The 25619-nt window shown below is 39.0% G+C and overlaps 4 protein-coding genes across 4 annotated transcripts; 1 reads left to right on the top strand and 3 right to left on the bottom strand.

Annotated features, from left to right (window-relative positions):
* The first annotated feature begins 437 nt into the window (after positions 1 to 437).
* Positions 438 to 6185, top strand: LOC110837277 (uncharacterized). The gene is made up of 3 exons (XM_087346632.1): positions 438 to 611; positions 3795 to 4157; positions 4452 to 6185. The coding sequence occupies exons 1-3, from the start codon at positions 579 to 581 to the stop codon at positions 5220 to 5222; spliced, it is 1167 nt and encodes a 388-aa protein (XP_087202758.1). The 5' UTR covers positions 438 to 578; the 3' UTR covers positions 5223 to 6185.
* Positions 6178 to 10164, bottom strand: LOC110837302 (uncharacterized). Its single transcript, XM_022079260.2, has 3 exons — positions 9803 to 10164; positions 8865 to 8995; positions 6178 to 7896 (listed from the first exon to the last, which is right to left on the bottom strand). Exons 1-3 carry the CDS (start codon positions 9815 to 9817, stop codon positions 7395 to 7397), a joined length of 648 nt encoding a protein of 215 aa, XP_021934952.1. The 5' UTR covers positions 9818 to 10164; the 3' UTR covers positions 6178 to 7394.
* Positions 10165 to 13096: 2932 nt separating this feature from the next.
* LOC110837304 (uncharacterized) lies at positions 13097 to 16542 on the bottom strand. Its single transcript, XM_022079263.2, has 3 exons — positions 16204 to 16542; positions 14299 to 14408; positions 13097 to 13796 (listed from the first exon to the last, which is right to left on the bottom strand). The coding sequence occupies exons 1-3, from the start codon at positions 16228 to 16230 to the stop codon at positions 13265 to 13267; spliced, it is 669 nt and encodes a 222-aa protein (XP_021934955.1). The 5' UTR covers positions 16231 to 16542; the 3' UTR covers positions 13097 to 13264.
* A 1165-nt stretch (positions 16543 to 17707) lies between these two features.
* LOC110837303 (uncharacterized) lies at positions 17708 to 24669 on the bottom strand. Its single transcript, XM_022079261.2, has 4 exons — positions 24514 to 24669; positions 21119 to 21303; positions 20271 to 20553; positions 17708 to 19536 (listed from the first exon to the last, which is right to left on the bottom strand). Exons 1-4 carry the CDS (start codon positions 24523 to 24525, stop codon positions 18637 to 18639), a joined length of 1380 nt encoding a protein of 459 aa, XP_021934953.1. The 5' UTR covers positions 24526 to 24669; the 3' UTR covers positions 17708 to 18636.
* Between the last annotated feature and the right edge of the window lie 950 nt (positions 24670 to 25619).

Below are 25619 nucleotides of genomic sequence, written 5' to 3'. Positions count from 1 at the left end.
TCTTCTAGTATTCTCTACAGGAGGATGAAACAGACAGCTGCTATATCAACATTTTACGTGTGATGTTGGTTCAGTAAGGTGTTGACAGGTCTAAGATTAGAAGCTTGTTGCTGTCTCATCTGTTTCGATTAAATCAAATTGTTGGTAAGACTGGGAACATAAGTCAGTGCCAGACCAGTTAATTGTCTCACTATGAGAGCCACCATACTAGTTAGTTCTGTAGAATACGCTGAATGAAAAGCTTTATTCAGTGTTCTCTTCCAATAAGAGCAGGCCCACCTGGTCTGTGGTTGGTTAATATTTCCACTTGCTGGTAGTCATCTACAGTCTACTTGCTTAGCCTCGACCCTGTAAAAGAAAAACGAGGAAAAGAAAGAGTCAGGATCCGAATAAAAGTAAAAAAAACAAACTAAAAGCTGCAAAATTTAGCCCGAAGCTGGTCGGAGATTTCAGAAAGGTCTGTTGGTTGGCTGGTTGTGGTGGTAGCGTCTCTCTCTCTCCAGGGCGTCCTATCCTGTTGTCCCGGCTTCATACCAACAGAGTTGGACCTCGATAGTTAATTGCGTACAACCATCCCGATGGTAACAGGCGACATGAACTGCTTGCTCGTGGTAAGTCTGCCGATACTGATTTGTTTGCTTAACAGCGCATTTTCAGCCACACAGGTTATGTAGTATTAATGGAAGTGTGAAAGTGAATATTTTATTTAAGGGATGAGGAAGGAATCGCTCGCATGAAATATTCAATTACGGTTTTAAAAATACAGATATTGGTCTATATGTGATTTACGATTGGGTTGTCTCACGTAGTTCTAACTACAGAAGTTACAGTTTACAGGTTATTTAACGTCGTTCTTTTAGCATCGTATTCGGGGGTCCTGGGTTCATATCTGGGATAGGAATCTGACTACCCTGACGGGATTTGTATGGTTTTCGTCAGTATCTCCAGTAGTACATACAATTAGGCCACGTCCACTTCCTTTAATTTATTTTATAATTCTAATAATTCTACGCTACATACTCTGAGCTACTGACAGCGTCGTTAAGTAGACCGTCAGTGAATGAATGCGACTCTATTTCATCTGCAGAGTTTATGGCTAGCTGGGTCTTGAATCGTTAACGACACTGTTTCAGCTGTTGAGTTTGTATAGAGTTGAGTATGAATTGGGGGAGGGATGTGGAAGGAAGCGGCCGTAGACTATTACAGAACACTGTACTGGTGTTTACCTAGAGAGACTGAGGAAACCCACAAAAGGTCTCGGTCAATATAGAAGATAACTTGTTTGAATAAAAATTTCCTTGGATATTATCCATCGTCTAGTAAATATAAAACGTAAAACGACGTTTCGGAGATGGGACTGTATCTCCGTCTTCAGGTTCCTACACAGTTGGGCCCACTAGATAGAGCTAATCCCTATTACCATCGTCAAGAAGTTTTAGATTTGCTATAGAAGATAACTTGATCAAAATTCGATATATCCCGAATGTAAGTAGAAAGTTGCCGATACATCGACTTGGTCAGTGGTTATGTCGACTTCCATTTGTGTTTATTGTGTCTAGCCCCTGCACATACCAAGTTATTTTTACCATGCTGTGAAGATACACCTGTGAGTTTGTGTGAGGTGAAACTCTGCTATCATTAATTTCTTATGCTTTTGTTGAAGTGTATATATTGAACGCATTGTGGGAAAGTCGTGTTTATTAGTCCACAAATTTCACGTTAAGTCAATTTAACTTTTAAAGATGACTGTCTACTAGGATGTTGCAGGACTGCTTACTGCCTACGGCATCAGGGCTGCAAGTGCTAATGCTGGAGGCAGTAAGCACTTCTGAAACGTCTGTAAACGTCTTCCAGACTAAACGGCGCTGTACTCCATAAATCAGTCGTGTTCAATATTCAGAATGATTTGAAATGTTTATATATATATATATATATATATATATATATATATATATATAATAAACTTTCGTGGCGATTTCCAATACAAATGAAGCAGCAGACTGACGGAGTGTTTCAAGGGAAAATGTTGATTGCTGTCTTCAACACAGAAGCACACCATGAAACATCACACATGTGATTCGCGTTTCTACGACACAATGCGTTCAGTTCTCTTTATTATTTGCTTTACTTTTATCACATTCTTTCTTTTGATGATTTTTCACACGAACTTCTAAATTATTTGTCATGATAATAGCCAACCCACATTGTATTATAATTAATGCTTATAGGTGATTACCGTGGTTAAAAATTCTGTGAGCGATGTGCGTCCGACAAGCAGAGACAGTCCAAGGAATATTTTACGTGCTGGACGCTGACTGTTTATCAGTGCTCAGTATTAAAGCATGGTCACAGTTGAAGTTAGAAAATTAGCCACACATCAATGTTGCGATACGTTAATTAGGCTATGTGAGACTATTTAAGCCGATGATGAAGTAGTTTGTATTGATTTATTTACCTGCTGGAAAATTAAATTACCTCTTCTATAGAACCTGTTTTACTTACGCTTCCCCTCTGTGAGGGGTCGTCAGCTTCTTTGACGTGGTACTTACACTGAATGACAGTCAGATATCTGCCGTACCTTATTATTATAATCATAGTTGAGAGGAACAGTGACCCAACTCGACTATTTTGCAAATTTGAACGAAGAGTGTACGTACGTATATCATAGGCTGCGTGTACTTTCTTTAGACATTATCATTATATAGACTGGCATTATTCGAGATTTTACGTAATCGCCCAAAAGAAAATTCTGAAATAGTACTTTAAAATAGACTACAGCGGATTCTATCCATACCCAGTTAAAGTTATGAGTCAGAAATCATTCTACCATTGCGTGCTACGTAACTTAGGCAGTTGGATAATCGGGTAATCAATAAACATATTGTCGTCATAAAGCTGTCAAGCAGTTTTTTTTATTTGTTCTGGTCTCTGGAATTTAATAGACTCCTTGACTTTTTTCAAGAGTATAATCCAGGACGCAATGTGGGACAAGTGGATAAATAAATATATTAAATTTACACAGAAGTAATGTGAATACGTAGATTACCTCCATGTATTGACGAGATTAAAATATACGAAGTTGTCCCTTCACTCCCTGCACGTATTCATGCAGTAGTTCTTAGGCAGAGAGAATGCCATTTTTATTTTATCTTATTCGTTGAGAGTTGTATCCCTTTTCCTTTGAACTCCCCCCATATATTCTCTTCATTGGTCTTTATAATTTCCAGCCCCATCAACATATTTTCTACACCGTTATTAAAGTTTAAAGTAGATGCCACTGGATTTACGAATGAAAGGAAAACATAATACGCTTTTATACATTATCTTCAAAATGTACGACACATTGGGAGTGGTATACAACATGTTAACATTATCCCCTCTCTATATGTGTATATCTAGTCACTTGACCTTCAAGTTGACTTTCAATCTCTTGAGGTCACTGCCATTGCCAACCCTAGAACGAGTTTACAGCTTGGTGTTTCTATGTGTCACTGTTGCACACCTGCTGTCCCTTTTGTCACTACACAACAAATTATGTCTTCAGTTTGCATAACAAATGTTCTTCTACGTTTCACTGCTCTGGATATTTCATGTCGTTCAGAAATAAAAACCGTAACACTCTGTGAACGGAATGAGTCTGGTAAAACTTAAAAAAGTTTCGCATAGCGAACTCTATAGTTCAGTAGAATGGGGCGGATTATTCTCCTTCCAGATCTGTTCTCTCTTCGTTCTGCTATTTCTGTCTCGTTATTTCAAATTTTACAATTTGTTTTGTCGTTATTTCAATCTCACAGATCAGCTTACTATGTTGTGCATCCGCCATCTTGGCCGACCAACTTCCGTATCCCCTTCAATTGTTTTATTTAACCCCTAACAACGTGGGGTTAATACCACCATATCAGACACCTAGCCGCTATATGGCTGTAGAGAAGACGGCGATGAGAGATGAAAAGTTATCTGAGATCCTCGCGAAACAGAGTCAAGGGAACGAGGAGGTGGCCGAAGGGGAGGCCTCGCAGTTCCACTCGCAGGACAGCAGGGGTCGGGCCCTCTTTGGCTACACGACACCTGACCAGGCCCGAATTGAGTCTCGAAGTGAGGACGGCACCGTCAGAGGCTCCTACAGCTATCTGGACGCATGGGGGAACGCTGTCAAGGTAACAGCCGCCGGTCGCTTATCTGTGTTATTGTTCTGGGCAAGTTCCACCAGCCTCTATCTTCACAACCTGTCTTCTCTTTGTTTGATTTCCAAATTACTACATTACCTGTTTATCCCTACCAACATTTTATATGCATTTCTTTACTCCCCTATCCAAGTGCGTACTAGAGGTTTGTAGAAATGAAATCTGCGTTGTTTGCGAGGGCGCAGCAAACTCGCATCTCAACCTTATTCAAATTGCAGGACAGGAGCGGAATTTACGGTCCGAACTGCAGTTTCGCTCTGCTTCCAGGTACAGTACTGGGACGATGGCACAGGCTTCCACGCTGCCGGAAACAATCTTCCTGGCGTATATTCAGAGATGCCCCAAGTGGTTCAAGACACACCCGAAGTGATGGCAGCGAAGAAACAGCATTTTCAGTTATTCCAACAAGCACTTGCAGCTGCTGTTACTAACACAGACAAAACGGATCCCAGCAACAACCATAAGCCTCAGCAGGCACCTTCAGAGGAGGTCCACAATCACGAAGGAGTGGTAGTCGAAAGTGATGATCCCAGTACTGTTCCCCCCGACGATTTGAAAGAACTGACACGATATCCTCTTCTTCATATGTTTCCTCAAAACCTGTTCGATCCCACGCACGTCCACGACGCTAGCAGAGAGGCTGTTATTGTGGATAACCCAGATATTTCCTCAGACACATCTGGGAACAGTCTTAGAGCTGCGAAGACTCTTGAAGTTGAATCTGGGGAAGGGAGTTCTGGAGTCACAAGTGATGTGACACCACCTCAAGTACCTGGTGGATTCTTTTATAGTTTTAGATATCCTGTCCCTTTGTATGTGCAGGTTAGGACTATGGAAGAAGACAAGAAATATGGTGACATAAAGAAAGAGGCAGTGACTGTCAAAGATGGTTCATCGGTGTCACATAAAGCTGCTTTTTTTGGTGCAATTCCTGTAGCAGCTGTACACGACGCACAGGTTCCAGCTCATTTGAAAGGCTCAGTCAAAAACTACCAAGTTATGCCCTTGTATATCGAGACATCCGAGTCGATAAAGTGAGAGCATAGGGAAGTGGGAATTGTCGGTGTACAATTACTACCATCCTTTGAACTGTAGGATATTTGATAGTAGGTACGTTATAATTTTTGTGAATTTTGAGATAACGTTTTGCATGACATTAGGCGGCATTATAAATAAATTAATAATAGCTCACATACATTGCAAAGGATTGGTTGTGTTTCGAATAGAGTCTTTATATTTGGATATAATTTGTCGTTATTGAGGAATTAAGGTAACAGAGCTCAATTCTTGTTTTCGATTGAATGATTTCGTTGTCACAAATATAATTGCGATTTACAGCGCGATTAAAATATTTGTCCCTAAAGTAAAAGAACATCAGGTTAAATCTTTTTAAAACATAGGATTTTATTTATACGCTACTAAAAATTACTTGCTTCCATTTTGCAGTATTTTATTATGGCAACAAGGATTCTTGAATGTTTGCCGGGTAATCTTTCTATTTAATTTCCAGCAATGTGGTCGATAATAGAATTTCATTATGTAGGTATCGATTTATGTGTCAAGCTCATTAAGTCTGATAGAACTATATTTTCTGTTATTTAACACGAAGTCATTTGTAACGTAATCACTGAGGCAAATCTATTGGCGACGAGGCATGCGATATTATGGCTTACCAAGTTCCTTCTTTTTAATTTAAATTACAATTCAATAAAGTGTAATTTGTTTGGTTTGCCGTTATTCTCAAAACAAGATATGGTACAGTACGTAGCAGAATTGGTGTAGAAATATTTCAATAACTTTTGTATTACTTTGCATATAATTTCGGTTTAATAGAATCACCCGCATATGGTGTAAAATCACGTATTAATAACCTATTGAATGCAACGGTAAAAGAGAGAATTTTGACATCGTAGCGGGATGTTGTGTTCTTCGTGATAAGCTGATATTTTGATATTTTAAGCGCTGTTAATTTTTAAATACAAAAGTAAACGACTGATGTTAGTCATATTGTTTTATTAAAGTAAATAACATACTCTTAGACGATACACAATTACAACGTTTTACCTGCGTTCTCCGCAATTAAATTCAAATTCTAGGATTAAGGTGGCAGAATCTTATCAAGATGGTAGCGAAGGTTTATTTGTTATGTATGTTCTTTACATAATATTATTATTGTAATAAAGCGTGATAAGTATGAGGAGATATTACACACATGGGGGTAGCTATATGAGTTACAGTGAAAACGGAACTGAGGAAGGTACGGAATGGACTTGTTTCAAATAGCTCAAAACAACGTTTGATAACAGAATTTTATCTCTTTGCTACTACGTTCAGAACGGTTCTTAGGCCTGTCCAAAAATGTACCCAATGTGTACCAGAAACTCCGATCCCAGAAAAATGTGGCTTCCATTTACTGCGTCTAAAATATGTGGAACTTTACCTTCATGTTTTTTGAACGGCATAGTGTTTAATAGGGCACTTTTAAATTTCGCTAAATAAAAGACACAGGTGCAGTTGAAGGGTTAAGTGCATAAACGAGATGGCTGCATTGTTTTATACATAAAAATATCGCCCGATTTATTGGTGGAAAATTATTCATTGGTTACACTGTTACAACGAAAATTAAAACACGTCATTTTGTGGTGTGAATTAGGAATTTAATTCTTTAAAAATGTTTTTTGTTGTGTTTAAATAATTGGTTTAAGTGGAAACACAGTGTAAGAAGATGACTGTCTTGTGGGATGTTGCTCCGTGACGTCTGGTAGGAATTTACCGATGTTTCAGAGGTTCTTACTGCCTTCATAATCAGGGCGATGAGTCAGTAAGCACCTTTGAAACGTCGGCCAGTTTCTATCAGACTACAGGCGCAACATACCAGAAGATAGATAGTTATCTTCACACTTGTCGCCGTGAGAACCTTGCGTTATGCCAGAACTGGCACTAATCTACGACATTTAATTGTAACTTTAAGTGACTGTCTGCATTGGTCCGTTTTACTCGTTGCCCAACTCTATTAATGCTGAATTTAATTTAGCCAACCTGTCGTCACTGTTTGTATAGCGTGTTCATGGCAATATAAGTATTAATTTTAATAATTTATTAAAAAAAAGAGGCAAAGGAAGGATTTATTCTGAACGAACACTGAAGTTGCTCAGAGAAGAAGCGGTTTATGTTCGTATCTGAGATATTTCTTTCGTAGCATGAGAATAGTTAAACAGTAGATGTACCGTACACTGGTAACACTAACTGATCTTTTAAAATACCATAAGAAGGGTGGTTGTCGTAAGGAAATTTTGGAAGAGTTGGCTTCGTAATGAACGGATAAATTTCGTACCCATGAGGATTTTTTAGCATGAAATAAATTCTGGGATTGCTCTGGTCCTGAGGTCTCCAGTTCATTATCCAGTTAAGGAAACTTGTCATATATGCTATGACATTAGGTACATTAATTTCAATTGGAAGGAACGGAATTATTTCAATAACATCTCCCAAAGTTGGTAGACGTACGCTCTTTACCACTGTAATATTTGATTTCATTCCTTCATCACCAGATTGCAGATCAGACTTGACTTCGCCGACAGTGTTTGTAATGTAGTATACATTTATGTTGCTGGAAGACAGAGAAGACTTTTCTTCTCCCGCATTTGACTTCGTGCTGAGTACGAGGTACACGTCCTCGTTATTACGTGGCAATATTGTTAATACGTTTTCCCTGAAAAATAAGATATTAAAACTGTTGAAAACATATTTTTGTACGACATAAAATTATATAGGGCTGCTGCAGGCTTCTACCAGGACAAAACGACGCAACATCCCGGAAAGTTATCTTCAGTTAAGCGTTTGGTTATCGACTCTATTTAGAAATTAACGAAGAGCGTCGCATGCATGTAGACACTAAAGAGACGAAGTCGTTAAATAAAACTCTCCTTTTTTAACGCGACACCTGGAGTGCATTTGTATATTCTTCTTTTCACTGGTTCACGTAATCCTTTCAAGCGAATTCTGGACTGGTTTATTAAGTTTGGCGTGATCTCATGCGTTCCAAACTAACGTACGCAATCATCCATATTAATGGGATAGAAGGAACGTTTGCAGTTAATACTGTACAGATAAATTACGTATTTAACATTAAATTACTTTCCATGTCTGTAGACCTGTTTATTAACATTAAACTGCTCAAAGTGTTATGTAAAGAAACTGTTTCATACGGTTGTTAGGGTGGTAAAATCAAGGAGTTTTTCGTGGACTGAGAATTCAGGTCTGATGGGAAGATACCTAATTAATAGAATTCTAGCGGGGAAGATTCTCATAATAGTCCGATGATGTTAAAATGTATCTAACAGAATGGTTGTGAGTGGATGCAACTAACTCAGTGGCCGGCGGGACTTGGTACAGACAATGTTAAACCTTCTGATTGCAATACCAGGATTGCCGTATTAATAGCCTAGATAAAAAGTTAAAGATAGAATAAGTTTATTATAAAGTAATTAAAAAATAAGTGAAGAAAATGAACGGAGGAAGACGAGTAAATAAAGATTGAAAGCCGTAAGTGAAAGAAAGGAAGTAAAAAGGACAGCAACAGGGATATTTCACCGTTAGTCACACAACAATTATTTGTGTAGTAAGGAGTGGCACAATTCAGCTCGGTTGTATCAGTCACAGAGAAGCAGGCGCCTTCACCTGTGCAAAGCCAGGAATGTAGGGTTGCTGCCCCAGGGCACCCGATGTGGTCGAGGTTGCGGCAGCAGCAGGTGCGGGGCAGCACACGTCTCCAAGTACAGCGCGGCAGCCATTACCACCAGCATCAGCGCCTGCAAGTTTAGACAACCCATGCTACAAGTCCGCAACTTCATGCATTTATGTCTTATGTCGTCATACTCCATTCTGTAACCTACAGCATCTGAAAAAGCTGTTTGGCATTTACCGAAGGCCAACGCCGGGTTCCTTCTTGAAGATCACTGTATACAAAGATGTTGCGCGGTGTAGTATGGTAGGAGTTTACGGACGTTTTAGAGGTTTTTGGTGGTTATAATCGTCCTGATGATGCAGATAGCAAGTACCTCAGAAACGTCAGTTATCTCCTACTAGACTACATGGAGCAACATCCCAGAAGACAGTCATCTTCATACTCGCCGCCGTGATAACCTAAAATATCACGGGTTGTTTCCTGTCCCTTTGCAGTCCTTTTAAATAAAGAATTTCTTAGAATGTATAACCTGCATTTCCCTCCCGTCACTTACCACAGCTAACTGTCCTAATGATACGGAAGGACCTGAAATTAATTACCACACTGCATTACTTTACTGCTTTCCTGACCACTGACCGCTCTTATGCTGTAAGAAATCAAGACATCGCATGTACCGCGGTATTCAGCATTTCTGCTCAGCGTATTTGTAATTTTTCGCAATAGACATCGTGAATGAAGTACGACAATTTGTAATTAAATTGCAGTTTCTTCTGTCAAATAACCCCTTCCAGGATTCGTTTCATTAAAATTTCTTTCGTTACTGCATTTACATGGAAACAAAACTTTATAATGTTCAAAAGTTACAAATAGTTTTAAATGCTAAAAGATGACGCAAAGGTTTCTTTCGTTGATTTTATCAAACCCCTCTTACCTTTGTGTCCGACATCCAGGCAAATAATTCTTGGCTGATGTTATGACAGGATCCAGCTACTGCTTGCAAACTTGAAACAACTTCTAACCACCGGAAAAGATTTCCAATGTATCAACCAGGCCGTCGCAGGATCAATTGGAATGCACGAAAGGTTTTCTGTTTCTAGCCAATGTATATTCTGTATACCGAGCCTGATCAAACTGGCATGGAGGTTCATAAACCACACACCTTAATAACCTGCGACCAGCTAGATGCAAATCAGTCTCCTCCAATGTCAGTCAGCACCTAATCACAGTTAAATTGCTTAATCAGACTCTTGTATTCTGTTGGTGATTGAATAATTAGCTTTTGTATAATTTTGAGGCACTTGCTTGAAGGTGAGAGATGATAAAAATGTGACGCCCACATACCTAAAGCACTAAGTTTTACTGGTTCCCGCTCTAATTAATTTTCAACTAACATGTGTTTAAAGATTACAATTAAATAACTAATCAACGTATACGTGTATGAACGGAAGTAAACTGTCTATAATATATATTACTTTAATGCAAACTGTTTTCCTTAAAAATATTATTTTATTTTCGGTTTCCAGGATTCGTTTTTAAATGCAATTCCACACCAAGATGACTGTCTTCTAGGTTGTAGTGCTTCGTAGTCTGGTTGAAGTTTGCTATTGTTTAAGAGGTTTTTGCTCTCTCTACCACCACCACCCCCCCCCCCCCCCCCCATCATCGTCCTGATGATGGAGGTTGCAAGGACTTCTTAAACGGCGATAAACGCCTACCAGGCTGCAGGATGCAACAACCCAGAAGATAAGACAGCGATCTTCGTTCTCCCTACCGTGAAAACCTCAAATCCTACCTAATTTGGCACTGTTTTCGCTCTGTGGATCCGAGAGAATATCCCGATACTGGCAAGTTTCTGTTGAATATATAAAACTTCCAGATAGACAAAAAACTGATTCCTTCTAAATCCTTACCTAGTCATCATGCACGATTAACTTCTCGTCTCATTAGATGTCTACAGTTGAAATTGATTACGAATTATAAAACGTAACAGTATGAACAACGTGAATCTACGAGAAATAGGTTTGCTGATTTTAATGTGAGTTTAAGGGCATTAGTTATTTATTCTTGTAGTCGAGCCTATAACTGCGTGTTATATTCTTGATTAAGAGTAATTGCTCATGTTAGTGACTATTCTTTGATTTAACTTTAGGGACGTCCTTAATGAATAGATAAGGAAAACCTAACTCCGTCTGTCTGAAGTTTGAGTACCAGTGGATAGGAAATCAAGTATTAAGCTGCACCTCTGAAAATGAGTTGAAAGACCTCAATGATGACGAAACATACTCCACAAGAATCCATGCTGTAACCATTTTAGGGAATTTAACATACAACTAATGAATTATTTTATAAAAAATATTGTCCACTGTTTTGTCATAGGTGTAATTAAATATCTAATGTACATAACAAACTATTATTTCCGTTGAAGGTGTGGAATAGGTTGGGTAAAATTTAAACGAGCCTGATGAAGACCGTTTTTGATCGAAACATGTAGTTCAGTATTAACTAAATCTTGTTAAATTGTCAAAAGTGTGTGGAAAAAATGACAGTGATATTGAAGTCAAGAATCCTATTCGCCACCAAATCTCAAGATAATATATAGATGTCGCGATATCACTCCCGCCTCAGACGTTTGTACATACATGTTAATGTTGCTGAGAGTAATATTTAAAAGTACAAATGCAAGGTGGCTTCTCATATACGTAAATTCCAAGTCTAATGAAATTTAGCCATTTTGTTCAAAAGTAATAGATAAAAGATAGACACAAGGCCACGACGGTGTTGCAAGCGTACTTTTTATAAACTGCTGACGTGACTTGATTTTTAACACCCCTGGAACATAGTTTACTGTTCCCGGTGAATGACCTTCGCTTGAACTTAATGGAAGTTGCCTAACTTCTAATGACCGTAATCAAAAGTCGTTCTGAACATAGCAGTTCTAATACTATAGACAATTTCCCCAAGTCTTACACGCTGAAAAGAAAATCTTGTCGACTCACTTCTGCTTCTAATAAGTAAATGGTTGCCCTTTTAAACGACAGCAGAGGTGTCACTTCGTAGACACTGGAATCCAGAGGCTGAGAAGGTGCAGAGGAAGAGATAGGAGGTCTTTGTCTTACATATGCGTTGATCACGAGCCACGGTGGTCTAGCGGTTAGAACGCTGGCCTTGTAATCCTGGGGTCTCGGTTTCGATTCCCGGTGGTGCCCGAATTTATAACTTGTGTTGGGCAAGGCCGTGGTCTAGGCAACACGGAGTTTTCCTCCGGGGGCTTCCCCGGTTTCTCCGTGGCATCCCAACAATTACTCCATTCACACACAGAAGAAGGCAATGGCAAACCACTTCTGGATCATCTGCCAAGAACGTATATGAACAGGTCCAAGTCCGAGAAAAGGATGGAAGGATCCTGTTCATATGGACCTGTCGTCAGACAGAACACTAAATAATAATAATAATGCGTTGATCTGGAAGAGGCTACGTTGATTTTAATCCGTAATAAAACTGCAGGTTGAAGAGTTGATTTAAAATGCAACGGTTACGAAGAAATATTTTAAGAAGGTAATAGAACATTAAAATACAGGTCAAAGAATGTCATGATTTTAAGGCTGTCATACGTTCACGGTCGTGAATAGGAAAGCCAGGCATTGGATTCTATTCTGAACCAGTTCAATCTAGCCTTCACCATCACACATTATTTCTCTAAGATAATTCTTAATATTACCCCGATCTACGTATATCTTGAACTTTCAAGTAATGTTTCTTTTCTTGAGGCTTCTTGACTAAACTCTTGCGTATCTCATTTGTTCCACCCATATCATTGTGTTTGATTTGATCGTCTTTACAGTATATGGTGACCATTACTTATTGTAGGTAAAGTTTTTGCTTGAAGAAAAAGTCAAATGGGTTAAACACGTTGTAGATGTTCTTTTGTAATCGGAGACAAAATACTTTACACTTTGATGTCATATGCATTGCGATGAGGACAAACGTTAGGAATTTCTCTAGAACTTCTGTCCTCGAGTGTTTCGAAATCGTGAGCTTTATTTTTCATTTAGTACGGACTACTTTTCCAGTACTAAAATTCCACATCATCAGAACGCATACTGTTACGTCATTGTTAGCTGAGTTATTACGAGACTTTTTTTACGTATTTTTAAAACAATTAAGTGGAAACTCAGTTACCAGATTGACAAAAGGAATTGGAAATAAGATTTACGACGTTAAAACATTGTGTGAAATTTAGAAGTGTATTTGTCAATAAAATTAAATCAATATATAATTTAAACCTAACTGCACAAAATATAAATCATGGTGGTGGTTAATAATAGTCTTGATGTGTGAATCTCTGGAAACCTGCTTTTTGGATATGAAAGAGTTGTACACCAATGGATGTAGCCTACCACTTATTGTCCTCCGGTTCAGTGAAGGATGGGGGCGGCGAAGTGTCATCATCTGTTTGGTCGCGATTTCCAGGCTCTGATCCTGTATTTGGAGGAAGGGGCGAGGTAATTGTTGTGGAGGGCAACTCAATCATTGTTGCAGACATCGGCGCTGGCGTAGTCGTCGTCGTTGTTTGCAGTGGCGTATTATACGGTGGCGAAGCTAGATTATTCTCACTTTCTGCGTGATTGTAAGTAGAAAAATAATTTTGAATTTTTTGAACGATTGTTTCAATAAATGGCGGGAAACGTGTAAAGAACAGTTTCAGTGGAATTGGTATGGGAACGCCGGTAGTGGAAGCGTCTGGATCTATTTGATGTGCACCCAGATGTGGTAGATTCTGAATGTCAGTTGGTGCTGGAACAATGCTCTCTACGTTGACTGGACCAATGAGAGCCGCTGTGCTAAGCGTTCCTGGTGCTACGACTGCACCTCCAGTTGACAGTGGGTGTGGGCCTAGCTTAATGTGAGTGGCGGACACCGGAACGCTGCCAAGAATAACAGATGGTGTAGAAATTCGGTTCAGGTGTTAGCTACATGTAAAACTTAACCACAGTCTCGATTAAAATTTCATCAATGCTTTAAGATTAACTAACTCCATGGTTCAAGATCCTTCTTTAAATCTGGATTGTTACTGAGTTGATCAGAAAACTCCCTATTTTTATGGAGCCCTAGATTTCATTTCCCTGTGAGATTTCAGTTTCTCAGGGCGACGAGTATGAAGATGGCTGCCTTGTGGAATGTTGCGCCGTGTAGTCTTGTAGATATTGACCGACGTTTCAGAGGACCTTTCTGCCCCCATCAGGACGATTTCTCATGATGAAGAGTACGCACCCCTGGAACTTTGGCCAACTTTACGAGACTACATAACGCAATATGCCAGAAAGATGTTTACTATGAAATATATTTTGATTCCAACTTTACAATCTGAAAGTAGTTCTGGACCCCATGTTCGACATGAAGTTGAACATCTGGATGTAACACTGTTACCTGTTAAGTGTCACTACTGCAGGAGGCTGTTGAACAACAAAAAATGCTATCAGATGTTGCGCAGTTGTCGATGGAACGCAGAGAGCCACGGCTACCAGTAGCTGCAGCATCTGGAAACAAGACTCCTGTGTTTATATTTGTTTATTCGGTAGATGAGTACAGTATTTGCTCCGATAATAATTTCCAGAAATAAGTACCATAATTTTAAACTTAAGAAGAATTTTTGCGTTAGCTGTTTAGAAATTATTGAGTTGTTTCTAAATGTAGGTTACAACTATGTATGCATTTAATGTTTTTGGTAACCTTTCAGTATGAACGATAGTATTCGGTGTTTAGGATGTATTTGGACGGGAAAGGAAGTGCGCACCAATTCATGCAAGGACAGTATTCAATAAAACAAATTGTCGTAGAACTAAATGTAACTTCATCATCATCAACATAATATTCTACTATTCGACTTTTCCTGAGCTAGTCCAATTCCATTTACGAATACAAACCTATTTTCATGGGTTATTTTTAATATTATCCTCCCATCTACATCTGTGTCTTGTGTTAAGTTGTATAACCAAACTTTTGTGTGTTTCTTGTTACCCTTATTTGTTTCAGTCGAATTCCTTACGTCAAGTAGCTTCTTAGTTTTTGACACTAATTATTCAGTGGTCTTACCAAATTTCTTGAGAACTGTATTTCAAGTAATGTGTTCATTACTTTTATTGTGCAGTTTTTATAAATTAATTAAAGTTTGATTTGTGTTTCGTGTAAAGTAGCGCCTGCTTTCGGCGGAAGGAATCAAAATTAAATTCACCTGATTATGTTTACTCCTGACCGCTAATTTTTGTAACATAAATTTGTTTCGTATGAAACCTGCAGACGGACATGTATATTGCCCCCATAAAAATGGTCAGATCTGTGTTTACTGGGACATTGCGATCAGTTTGATTTCTTGAAACTTCCCTGTCATTTATGGTACTTATTTAGACACCCGGTTTATTTTTTGACGTAGGCAATTGATGTTAAATTACGAAGAGAAGGCCTTGTTAGAGGTTATGTAACGGGATAGATTGGTTTGCCACGAGAAGCATCACGTTCAGCAAGGTCTATAATTTCAGAAAAAATCTTGCAAGTAACAACAGGAAATATTTCTTTTACCTCTCGTAATAACCGCTTCAGGTTCAAAGTCAGGAGGAGTGTGTACAGCCATTACTCATGTGAGTGCCGCTATATTCAGCGTACCGGTTAGGATATGTTTGCCTTATAAGCCTGGGTCATCGCTGTGCCTCGAGATGTTATTAGCAGATTACTTGTTAGAACTCGATTTGAGAACAACAAGAAAATACTCGTAAATTTCGCCATGATTGTTACCATATCAGGACGACTTTATCCAGAATAGATGTGTTATTATTATTATTTTTTGTGCTGACTCTGTAATTGGCTTCTGTAGCTGTTGAGTTATCACATTAAAGTAAAGACTACTACTACTACTACTACTACTATTACTACTGCTGCTACTGTAGGAGTGATTTATAGGGTTATATTTCGCTCGCTTGCATTGTTCATTCTTGATGGCTATTTACTTAAATTTAACTTATTTAACTTAGAAATCTATAATTAATAGAAGTTATTCAATTTTATCCTAAGGACTCGGTATAGCAGGCCTTGTACTTTTTAAAGTCCAGTTAAACTAAGTTCATGGCTCATGTCTCGTCCTTTGAGGCTTTTCGACTAAAATTGTCTTAAAATTTGTAATTTTTCCCATGCATTGTACATTTCCCAGTTAACCAATTTTAACAGCACGAAGTCAAGACTAGAAATCATGCAGTGTATACAGCGTTGTTAAATTAAAATCAGGAGCTGAAGGAATTATATTGTTATTCTGTATGATTTTCAGTACTGGCTGCACCCCACCTGTATAAATCTGGGCTGAAGGTCCATGTCTCACAGCTCCTGGTGTTCACGCGGCGAATCAAAGAATACGACGATTTCATGTGTTTGTTCGTTTATAACCGTTGGCTTAGACTGGAGAATCCACTGTTAGGTTGGTTTTTATAGCGTCTGTTTGTGTTGACCCTTTTTAAAAACCTTTTCCATATCTTTTTTCTTGTTTCGACATCGTCACTTACTGTTGCCATGAACCAATGGAGACTACGTACCGTTGTCTACTTGTATATTACCGCATGATGAAGTTAGAACGGTTCTTTTCAAGCTTGTTTCAAGGAACTAAAATTCCTGGAGGAAGGGGGAGAATTTAAACAATGATTGCCTTCTCCTATGGAAAATCTCACATTAAAGATATTGTACCAGATATTAGATTTGCAAGATAGGGCTCTGATATACACGTGTTAACATTAAGTTTCGAAAATAAATTTTATTATAAAATTATTAATGATACGAACTATTACAAACGCAATGAATGGAACTGCAGTGAAATGGTAGTGACGTGAGTCGAATGAATGGCCAGGAAATGTAAAGTAAACTATTTAATTTAAACTTAACTCTATCTTCACTTGTTTCTAATGATACTGTTCCTGAACTTTTGCTACTAACAACTGTAAATTAATCTTTAAATCTGTTTGAGAAAAAATCGATTTTGATTTTCACAAACCGATGTCATCCTGACACAGAATACTTTATACGAGGCTCTACACATAAGGAACATAATAGGCAGGTCTGTGTGTCCGTCCGTAGGTTCTATCTTCTGTACTACCCGGAGAAGTCTGACCAAATTTGGTTTTTGGTATACACGAAATGTTGTCAAACATGTTCAGTTTTATTCCATACCTGACAAGTGTCGGCTTTTTTGAGCACAGGAATGATTCTTCGGATTATTTTCAAGGCAGATAATTTCTTGATAGGATTGCAAAAAGACTTCTACTCTGTGGAGTTACTTATCAGCTCAGTGAAATGCGTAGTACATCGAATTTTTACATTTTTTCAAAAGCAGCTCATCGTAATAACTAAGGAAAGTAAGACAAATTATTTCCAAGTTATAACCTTAATAAAATGTGGTGCTTTATTCAAAGTCTTCAAATAAAATCATGCAATCAGTATAACGTAACAGGTACACTGGGTTATATATATTCTAAACACGTTTGTTGTTGTCAAAATAATTTCTGCCAGCCCGAAATAATAATAAGTGGAAATTAATTTTGAAGTTAGTTTTAATGCGATGTTAGATAAACAGGAGTCGTTATGTACCATTTAATCTTAATTTTACAGCCACAATAACTTTTAAGATTCAGGCAAAGTCCACTTAGAATTACTTAAGCCTCTGTTCTGTTCAGCGAGCTGTACGAGGTTACATAAGAAATTGGATAATTGAGGAATAAGGTATCAGCTATAATAAATTGTATGTGAATATTGAAGTAAAATAAAACTGAGGAAAGAAGTTAAAAATAAAGAGCACATGAAATATACTACCAAATATTTTATTGTTTTAATAACGAAGGTTATGCAATAATGTCTGGAAGCAGTCTTCGTGATTTATTTGGCATATTTTTGCCATTACAATAAATAGAACCAAAAATATTTAACAGGTTTAATTATAAATATAATGAATTTATTTGTAGGCCACTATGAGACCAAAGCTTCATACATCTGCTTAGAAACAGATAAATTTAGCAGCAAGCTTTCTGAGATCAAACTTCCTTTTTAAGCACGATTACGAAATCTTGTTATTTTAATAATACTAATGAGGTCTGACATCTTCTGTGAAAGTAATATTCACAAAATCTATCATGGAAAGGCATCAATCTCCAATAACGTTTTGGACGAGCGTCCACCAACTTATTTTCGTAAATAGAAGACTAAACTACAGAATATTTCCCCCATAGTTACCTGCTTAAGCCCGTATTTGCAATGGAGAGTCTTGGAACTGGTATGGACTTAAAGCTGAAGACAAAAACCCCACGCTTGTCAGGGATCGAACCCCAGCGTCCTCTACATATTTACTCACTTTACTGACAGACGTGTCGTACTAAACTGAACTGTTATTTCAAGGTATCATCTCATAATTCGCTGTGGATTATTTTAAAATTTTAGATACTTAATTAAAGAGTTTTTAAGATAGATAAAGAATGTCCTTCAAAGTTAATTCATAGTTTGCAGATTATCCGGTTTTCAGCAATATATTGGCGCTGTTTGGGAGATTTGCCTTTACGGCGATCGGACCACAGATATACCGAACACTCTTTACTTTGAAGAGGGACGATTAGACAAAATGTTAACACAACAAAGACATTGAAATACAACTCAAACCACTCTCTCCACACGAAATTGGAGAATACTGCTGTGTGGTCTTTTCCCTATTTTAGCAATGACCTGCTGTTAATTTTGTCAAGCTTAGGCATTATATGCCACGTGATAGGAACCAAAAGGGTAGGAACCCTTTGCCTGTTGCTCCAACAGATACGCCTTGTATGCGGCGGGGGAACTAAGAGCTGCTGATGCGTGAGCTCCAGGAGGCGGCGGTGCTCCCCCAGAGGGCCCCGCCACTGCAGTTGCAGAGGGAGCCGCCATGGCCAGCCCTCCAGGTCCCACCACGGCCGTGCCTCTTGGTGCCGCTGAAGCTACTCCTCCAGGTCCTGCTAAGGCAATTGCCTGAGGTGTCACCTGAGCCACTGATGGACCTGGAGGATTCGCCTCAATGTCTTCTGAGTCATCAGCTCCTTCTTCACCTTCCTTCCTCACATGTGACTTTATTTTCAGAGCGTCTACTGTTATAGACGCTGAATCTTCTGCTGAGCTGGCAGCAGGGTTCTGTTGAGGTGGTTGCCTAGCGACGTACACAACGTTCTGGTAGCGCAGAGGCGCGAAAGCAACGTTGGCTACGTCGTCTTGTGTCTGCCGTTGCTTTGCTACGCTGAGGAACTTCTGAAATTCTAGGGCACTTGCACCAGGAACCTGAGCCACTGAGTTTCCAGCCTCTTCTTGAAGCTTTCCGTTGGCTGCAGACGCTAGAGGAATAACTTCTTGGTTCTTTAGTAGCAGGAAACTGGAAACTGCGCCGTTAGTGCCCAGTTCTTGTCGTACGGCGTGGTTTCTGAGAGCATCGAAATTTCCGAAGAACTGAGGTTGACCGACGACGACAAATCTTTGGCCAGGGGCAGGTATAAAGGTGGGAACAGCAGGGGCGGTAGGTTTGGAGCTTGGAGCGTCCTCGTCGAATTTCTCCAGCGATGCCGATTGTTTCTCCGAACTCTCTGCTGATGAGGATGTCTGTCCTTCCTCCACTTTTATGGGCTGCGGGAAGAGCAGTAGGCGTTAAACTGGTTTACTTCGAGCCTTTCGGAGACGAGAGTGAATTTTAGGTTGATTTATGATGTGAGAAGCTGAGAATCCGATTAAAACAATCAGCAGTACACATACTTTTAGTGGTGATGATAACGTTACGATGAATGAATTCCGAAAAATTACTAAGACAAACTGCCAGTTACAGACAAGCACATAAAAATAAGCCTAATAATAGTAAATACAAAAGGTTTATATGTGCTGTGATGGGCAGGAATTAAATTAATACAGAATTAAATTACAACAGAATAAAATTAATACATAATTTTAATGCGGAATCTTGTTGGAAGACCAAGAACGATATGGGATGATAATAATAAATTGGGTCTTAGGTACAGAGTTTTTTTACAGTTGTTTTAGAATTTGATGTCCACGCTGGACGTTACCAGGAGTACGTGATTTTTGTCATATCGGTCCAGTGTAACATGAACAAACGAAATTTATTCCTCAGACGTAAGAACCTTAAATTCTGAAGCTCGTGTCTATAATGTTTTCGCTATTCAGAGTTTTGTGCTTGGGGTACGAAGACGTTGCTGTTTCAAGAATTTAAGAGCTAAGGTCAAAATCTACATGTGAATAAATAAGGCGCCGCATGGCTCCCTTGGTTATTTTCGTGGTTCAATGGCTGCTTGTTTCTATACATGGATTTGTTCCGTGTAACGGAAATTGGAGCTGGAACTGCTTACCTTATCGGGTTTGTCGAAGCCAGCAGGTTTCTCTGTTCCTTGCGTGTCAGTTTTGTTTGTCTCACTCGACCCAATTCCCGGGATAGGTAGAAGGCTGGGTAAATTTTGTAAGTTGCTGAAAATCCCCGAAAGAAAACTTTCACGTTTATCCTCGTTACCGCCAACAGGTTTGTCGCCCGTCTCAGTTCTAGTTACGTAGAGGACTGGGTTGGCGCCGGGCTGCACTAGCAGGTACTGACCACCCACTGGCAGCGGGACGCCAGCAGCTGCGAACTGTTGGATACTGCAACACCCAGACTGCCTCATTGAGATATCAGACACTGCATCTTCTGACCCCCTTTGATCTTGCAAGCACTCTACCCGACAGAAACTTGCGAACTGTTTCGTTAAGGGACCAGTTATGACTTAAGACAGTTGTACTGACACGACAGTGTCACCCAAGGGTACCTTATCAACTGCGGCTCCTAAATAAGCTCGTTTTATGTAAGTGTCTGAGCAAGTCTAAGACATCGATCGTTATTTAGAAGGAAATTTCATAAGCTGCAGTGATTGATTACAACAATACGCAAATCTCTTCTGTTAATGGTGGGTCATTGTACTGTTTATGACGTTGTGCTGCTATTCTAACAACAATAATTTGTACAACAGTCGGTGTATCACATTGTAATGATTGGCTACAGGCTGGTCTACCAGGGGTGGATTCCCGGCAGGGCAGGATACCAGTGTTTCGGGAGAAATGCCTTAAAGGTAGAAGCAGTACGTTCCTTCGAAACTTTTGTTTCTTCCTGCATGACCACACGGCGTTACAAGCCAGAACAACATCAGGGTGACCGAAGGCCGGAACTTACCCAGCGCCGTTGCCAGGCAAGATGACCACGTTGGCTGACTGCCGTTGCTGTGGGGGTGTCACGTGGTTGTAGTAAAGAAGCTGCTGCTGCTGGTGGGTGTGATGAGGTGCGGCCTGGCTTGAAGCCAGTTGCAGCAACAGGACTGTCAAGGTCACCCCCAGTGCCAGACCCTTTGTTGTGGAACTCTGCAACACAGGAGGATTATGCAACACGCGCCACTCCCGCCACAGGGTCAGTAACATGCCGAGTCTTGTGAAAGTCGACGGTAATAGATTGTCGATTTGGTACTGGAGTTATATCGGCTGTGGAAGACGTAACCTAAACCAAGATATGAATTCTGAGTCTCTACTGTACGCGTATCCACTATTCGGCCACCAGTGTGTAAATGTTCAAAATTTTGTGAAATTTTATTCATAACTGCCTAGCGACGCTTTGCCAAAATACCTTCACAACTGACAAGACTTGCTTTTAAAACAAACTTATAACTGAATGAAATTTATATGAAAATACGATCCAGAATTATTTGACGAATTCTTTTAGAATCAGATGTGTGAGTGATCGACGTCATAGATTGACAAAATTTTGCGTGATCTTTATCTAAACATATTAACTCTTCCATTAATCTTTGCAGAAGTGTGTCCTTGGTGTGTGGTAATTGTTTGTAAAATAGATTTTTTGTCAAGATGAATATTTATTAAAATTAAATCCTAAAATTCGACGTATTTGGTCAAAACACGCCTGTGATTATTTACACATTGTCTATGAGAATAGATTCAGAGCTATTTGGTTAATCTTTGCCAAACTCGATCCATAAGTACTTGACGATTGTCTGTCAAAATAGACCTGTAATTGTTTATAGAATTATTGTGAATTAGGTCCATAAAATTTCCGCGAATTGTTGTCGAAATCTATAACCGTATACTCTTCTTCGTGCCAATTATGCTGATGATTTTTATACACGGTTTATGAAGGGGTCGTGTTATGGGGAGAGCGATGAAATATATTGTGTTGATATGGCATTTTCTCAGTTGTAACTAAACAGAGAAGGCGTTATGCATTATGAACATGATTACAACTCACAGTCTTCTGATAGATATCGCAACGAAGCGTGACATTTGTTTCGACAAAGTGAAGCTAACGCAATGAACCTTTACAAATGATTTGTAAATGTTGCCAACGAGGTTTGTCAGTGGTAGCAGACGCAATGTGTATGCAAGACAGACGTTTTCATGCCTGTTACGTTAGTCTGACACTGTGAAGCCATCGGAAATTTTTAACGGTCGACTTCCGTCTGGAGACTTAAAAAGTATGAAATGTTTCTGGAACGGGAATTCTTTCCTATTATAGTGGAATTGTTTAAAAGAAACGGCGTTTTCTTCTGTTGAAGCTGTCTGTCTTTGGAATGTTACGCTGTGTAGCCTGGTAGAACAAGACTAACGTTTCAGAGGTGAAGATTTCCGTCTTCTGGGTTGTTGCGCTGTGTAGTCTGGTCGATGTTAACCAACGTTTCAGAGGTCATACTGCCCTTATGACGGAGGCAGTATGACCTCTGAAACGTTGGTAAACATCGACCAGACTACACAGCGCAACAACCCAGGAGACAGAAATCTTCATACTCTGATGACGGAGGCAGTATGACCTCTGAAACGTTGGTAAACATCGACCAGACTACACAGCGCAATAACCCAGAAGACAGAAATCTTCACACTCATCGCCCTGATGACGGAGGCAGTATGACCTCTGAAACGTTGGTTAACATCTACCAGACTACACAGCGCAACAACCCAGGAGACAGAAATCTTCATACTCTGATGACGGAGGCAGTATGACCTCTGAAACGTTGGTAAACATCGACCAGACTACACAGCGCAATAACCCAGAAGACAGAAATCTTCATACTCACCGCTGTGAGAACCTCAAGTCTTACGTTTCAGAGGTGCTTGCTGCCCCTATCGTCGCCCTGATAATGGAGGCAATAACATCTGTGAAAAGTTGGTAAATTTCTAACAGACTATGCCATATTCACACGCCATACGTCATCGTCAGAACGTACAATGTAACACTGAAGGGACGACATATTAAAGAAATAGGATATATAAAGTGTATTTGTCTGGTCCAAGATAAGGTTTTTGTCAGTATCGCAATGAAGCTTGGGGTTATATAAAAGTGAAGAATTTGTAGACTAGGTGAGCGACGATTAGCTTTTCAAGAAAGGCTGTTCTGCATGGATAATGGATGCACGGAATCACTAAGATTATAGCTATCTAGCAACAAATATTCAATATATCTATCTGGCCTTAAGAACAGTTTTGCCGTATTACACAATTGGGATTTCCTATGCGTGAGTTCACTTCATACACAGTTCTTACTGATTAAAATTTCGATTTTAAATTCGGACAAAACTTTTCTTTTGGCTGCAAATACAGCCTTCTTTCTCTTGGTCAGTCATTGTTTATTCAATATGACCACTTCAGAAGCCAAAATATTTTAGTTTATAAATGGGCCAATGGATACAAATGCACCATAAAACCTTAATGTATGCATCCAAATGACAGTGTTTGTCATGTCTTAGAATTGCTTAAACTTTAAAATTATTTGTTGATATAGGGGACAGGATATTTAAATTATGATACGATGATCACATTCAATACATCTGAAGTGTCTTAAAGAGAAAGGCAAAGTATGTGTAACCGTGTAACTTTTTACACGATATGAAACTTAGTTGGGCTGACTAGTATTAATATTGACACTATTTTTAAAATAATATTGTTTTTATTTTTATAGTAACGAAATTTTACAGGACTTTATGAAAAAAGGTCTGTTAAAAATTTTAGCTTGTTACTGAATACGATTTTATAAATACATTCGTCCGTTATCTAGACATAAAAATAGATTTTATAAATAAGAAATTATTTTTAAATTTCTAGTCTGACAACAAAATTTTGTTTTAGGTTTTTAAAATAATTATTTGAAGAATGGTTACTTAATTTCGTGATTTTTATTGGATCTTGTATGATTCGGCTAAAAGTCCTTCACCACCATTTTTATACGACTTTTCTGAATACGAAATAAATTAATAATGCCAATTATGGGTTCAGGTTTCTGTATTTGTTTTAATGTACTATGTTTATTGAAATAACCATACATTATCTTTCTCTCCTAATTAAAAATCCACTTTTCGAAAAATCTGAAACAGACACTGAGTTTAAAATAGTATACCTTCAAATGCAAATCTCACGTCATCTTGCATTCAGAGCGCCCTCTATGCAAGACTAAACAGAGAACAGTAGCAGAATGGGGATAAAAGGTTTTGACATAATATCTTGACATCTTACGAATCTTGCCAGTAAAGATTGGTGAAGATGATGATGGATAATTAGTAGAAGTTCACTCACCTGCCGCTTCATGTTGCTAGTGTTGTAGTATCTGATGGAATGCTGAGATTCACTCGTTGCAGCTCCGCTTATAAACTCCCCAGGTTTGATCACAATGGCCTGAATATTTCAACTTCGGCAACACATACTCGTAAGAAGATGAAGCAGTTGATGGAGAAACGTGTTCCATGGTGGGGTCTACTGAAGGAGAGGGAGTCAGGTAATAATAAAGAAACAAAAGGATGGAAGCCATCCAGGACGGACATACGTTCCGGGCATGGCATTGACACAGCTCTCAGCTCTCCCACCCGCCTTCAGCCATGTGCTTGGCGTCTTTCGTTTCGCCTTCATGCTTCGTCACAGTGAGCTTCGGGGATCTATTTCAAAGCCCACGGAATTGATTGGTGTCGCTTAAAGAACACGACCGTAAATCTTAGAGAAGACACGTTCTGAATGCAGTTTATCCAGTGATCAAATATGATCTCTACTATGATGAATGTAAGTTGAAATATCTTGAATAATAAACAGTAAAACAAATAAGACGTAATTGTAATTACACTAAAGTTTTGAAAGAAGAATATCTGACTAATAGACCAAGCACTGTAATGCGCTAGACATACATTTTTTGGTAGCCAAGACAGACGAGTATTGATGCGAGGACCATACAGAATTTCGAGTCTGTGCGTGTTTTAATGCATGTGTTGTGTCTGCATAAACACTCGTACATTGTGCAGTTTTATGTTATTTAAGTACTTTTTTAAGATTTCCGTTCGGAACTCATTTCTCGTCGATAAACCAATTGCAAAAAGCTGAAGAAAGTGAAGACAGAGAATGCGAAGAAGAAAGGAATGAGGAAAAGAAGATATATCAATTGAAAGTTTTTGTTTTCCGTATTTATCTCCTTACCTTCCCTGATCAAAGCTTAAAAATCTGTACTCCTCCCCCAATATTGTCAGGGTCATTAAGTCAAGAAGAATGAGATGGGCGGGTCATGTGGCACGCACGGATGGGGCAAGATGTGTTCACCGAGTATTGGTTGGGAAGTCTGAGGGGAAGAGACCTCTGGGGAGACCTAGACATAGATGGGAGGATAATATCAGGTGGGTTATATCGGAATTAGGAGTTGA

Source organism: Zootermopsis nevadensis, unplaced genomic scaffold, assembly GCF_977971745.1.
Source record: "Zootermopsis nevadensis isolate Lab colony 2312 unplaced genomic scaffold, Znev_1.0 Znev_ptg000010l, whole genome shotgun sequence".
Taxonomy (NCBI): domain Eukaryota; kingdom Metazoa; phylum Arthropoda; class Insecta; order Blattodea; family Termopsidae; genus Zootermopsis; species Zootermopsis nevadensis.
This window is presented reverse-complemented; position numbering and strand designations above follow the sequence as displayed.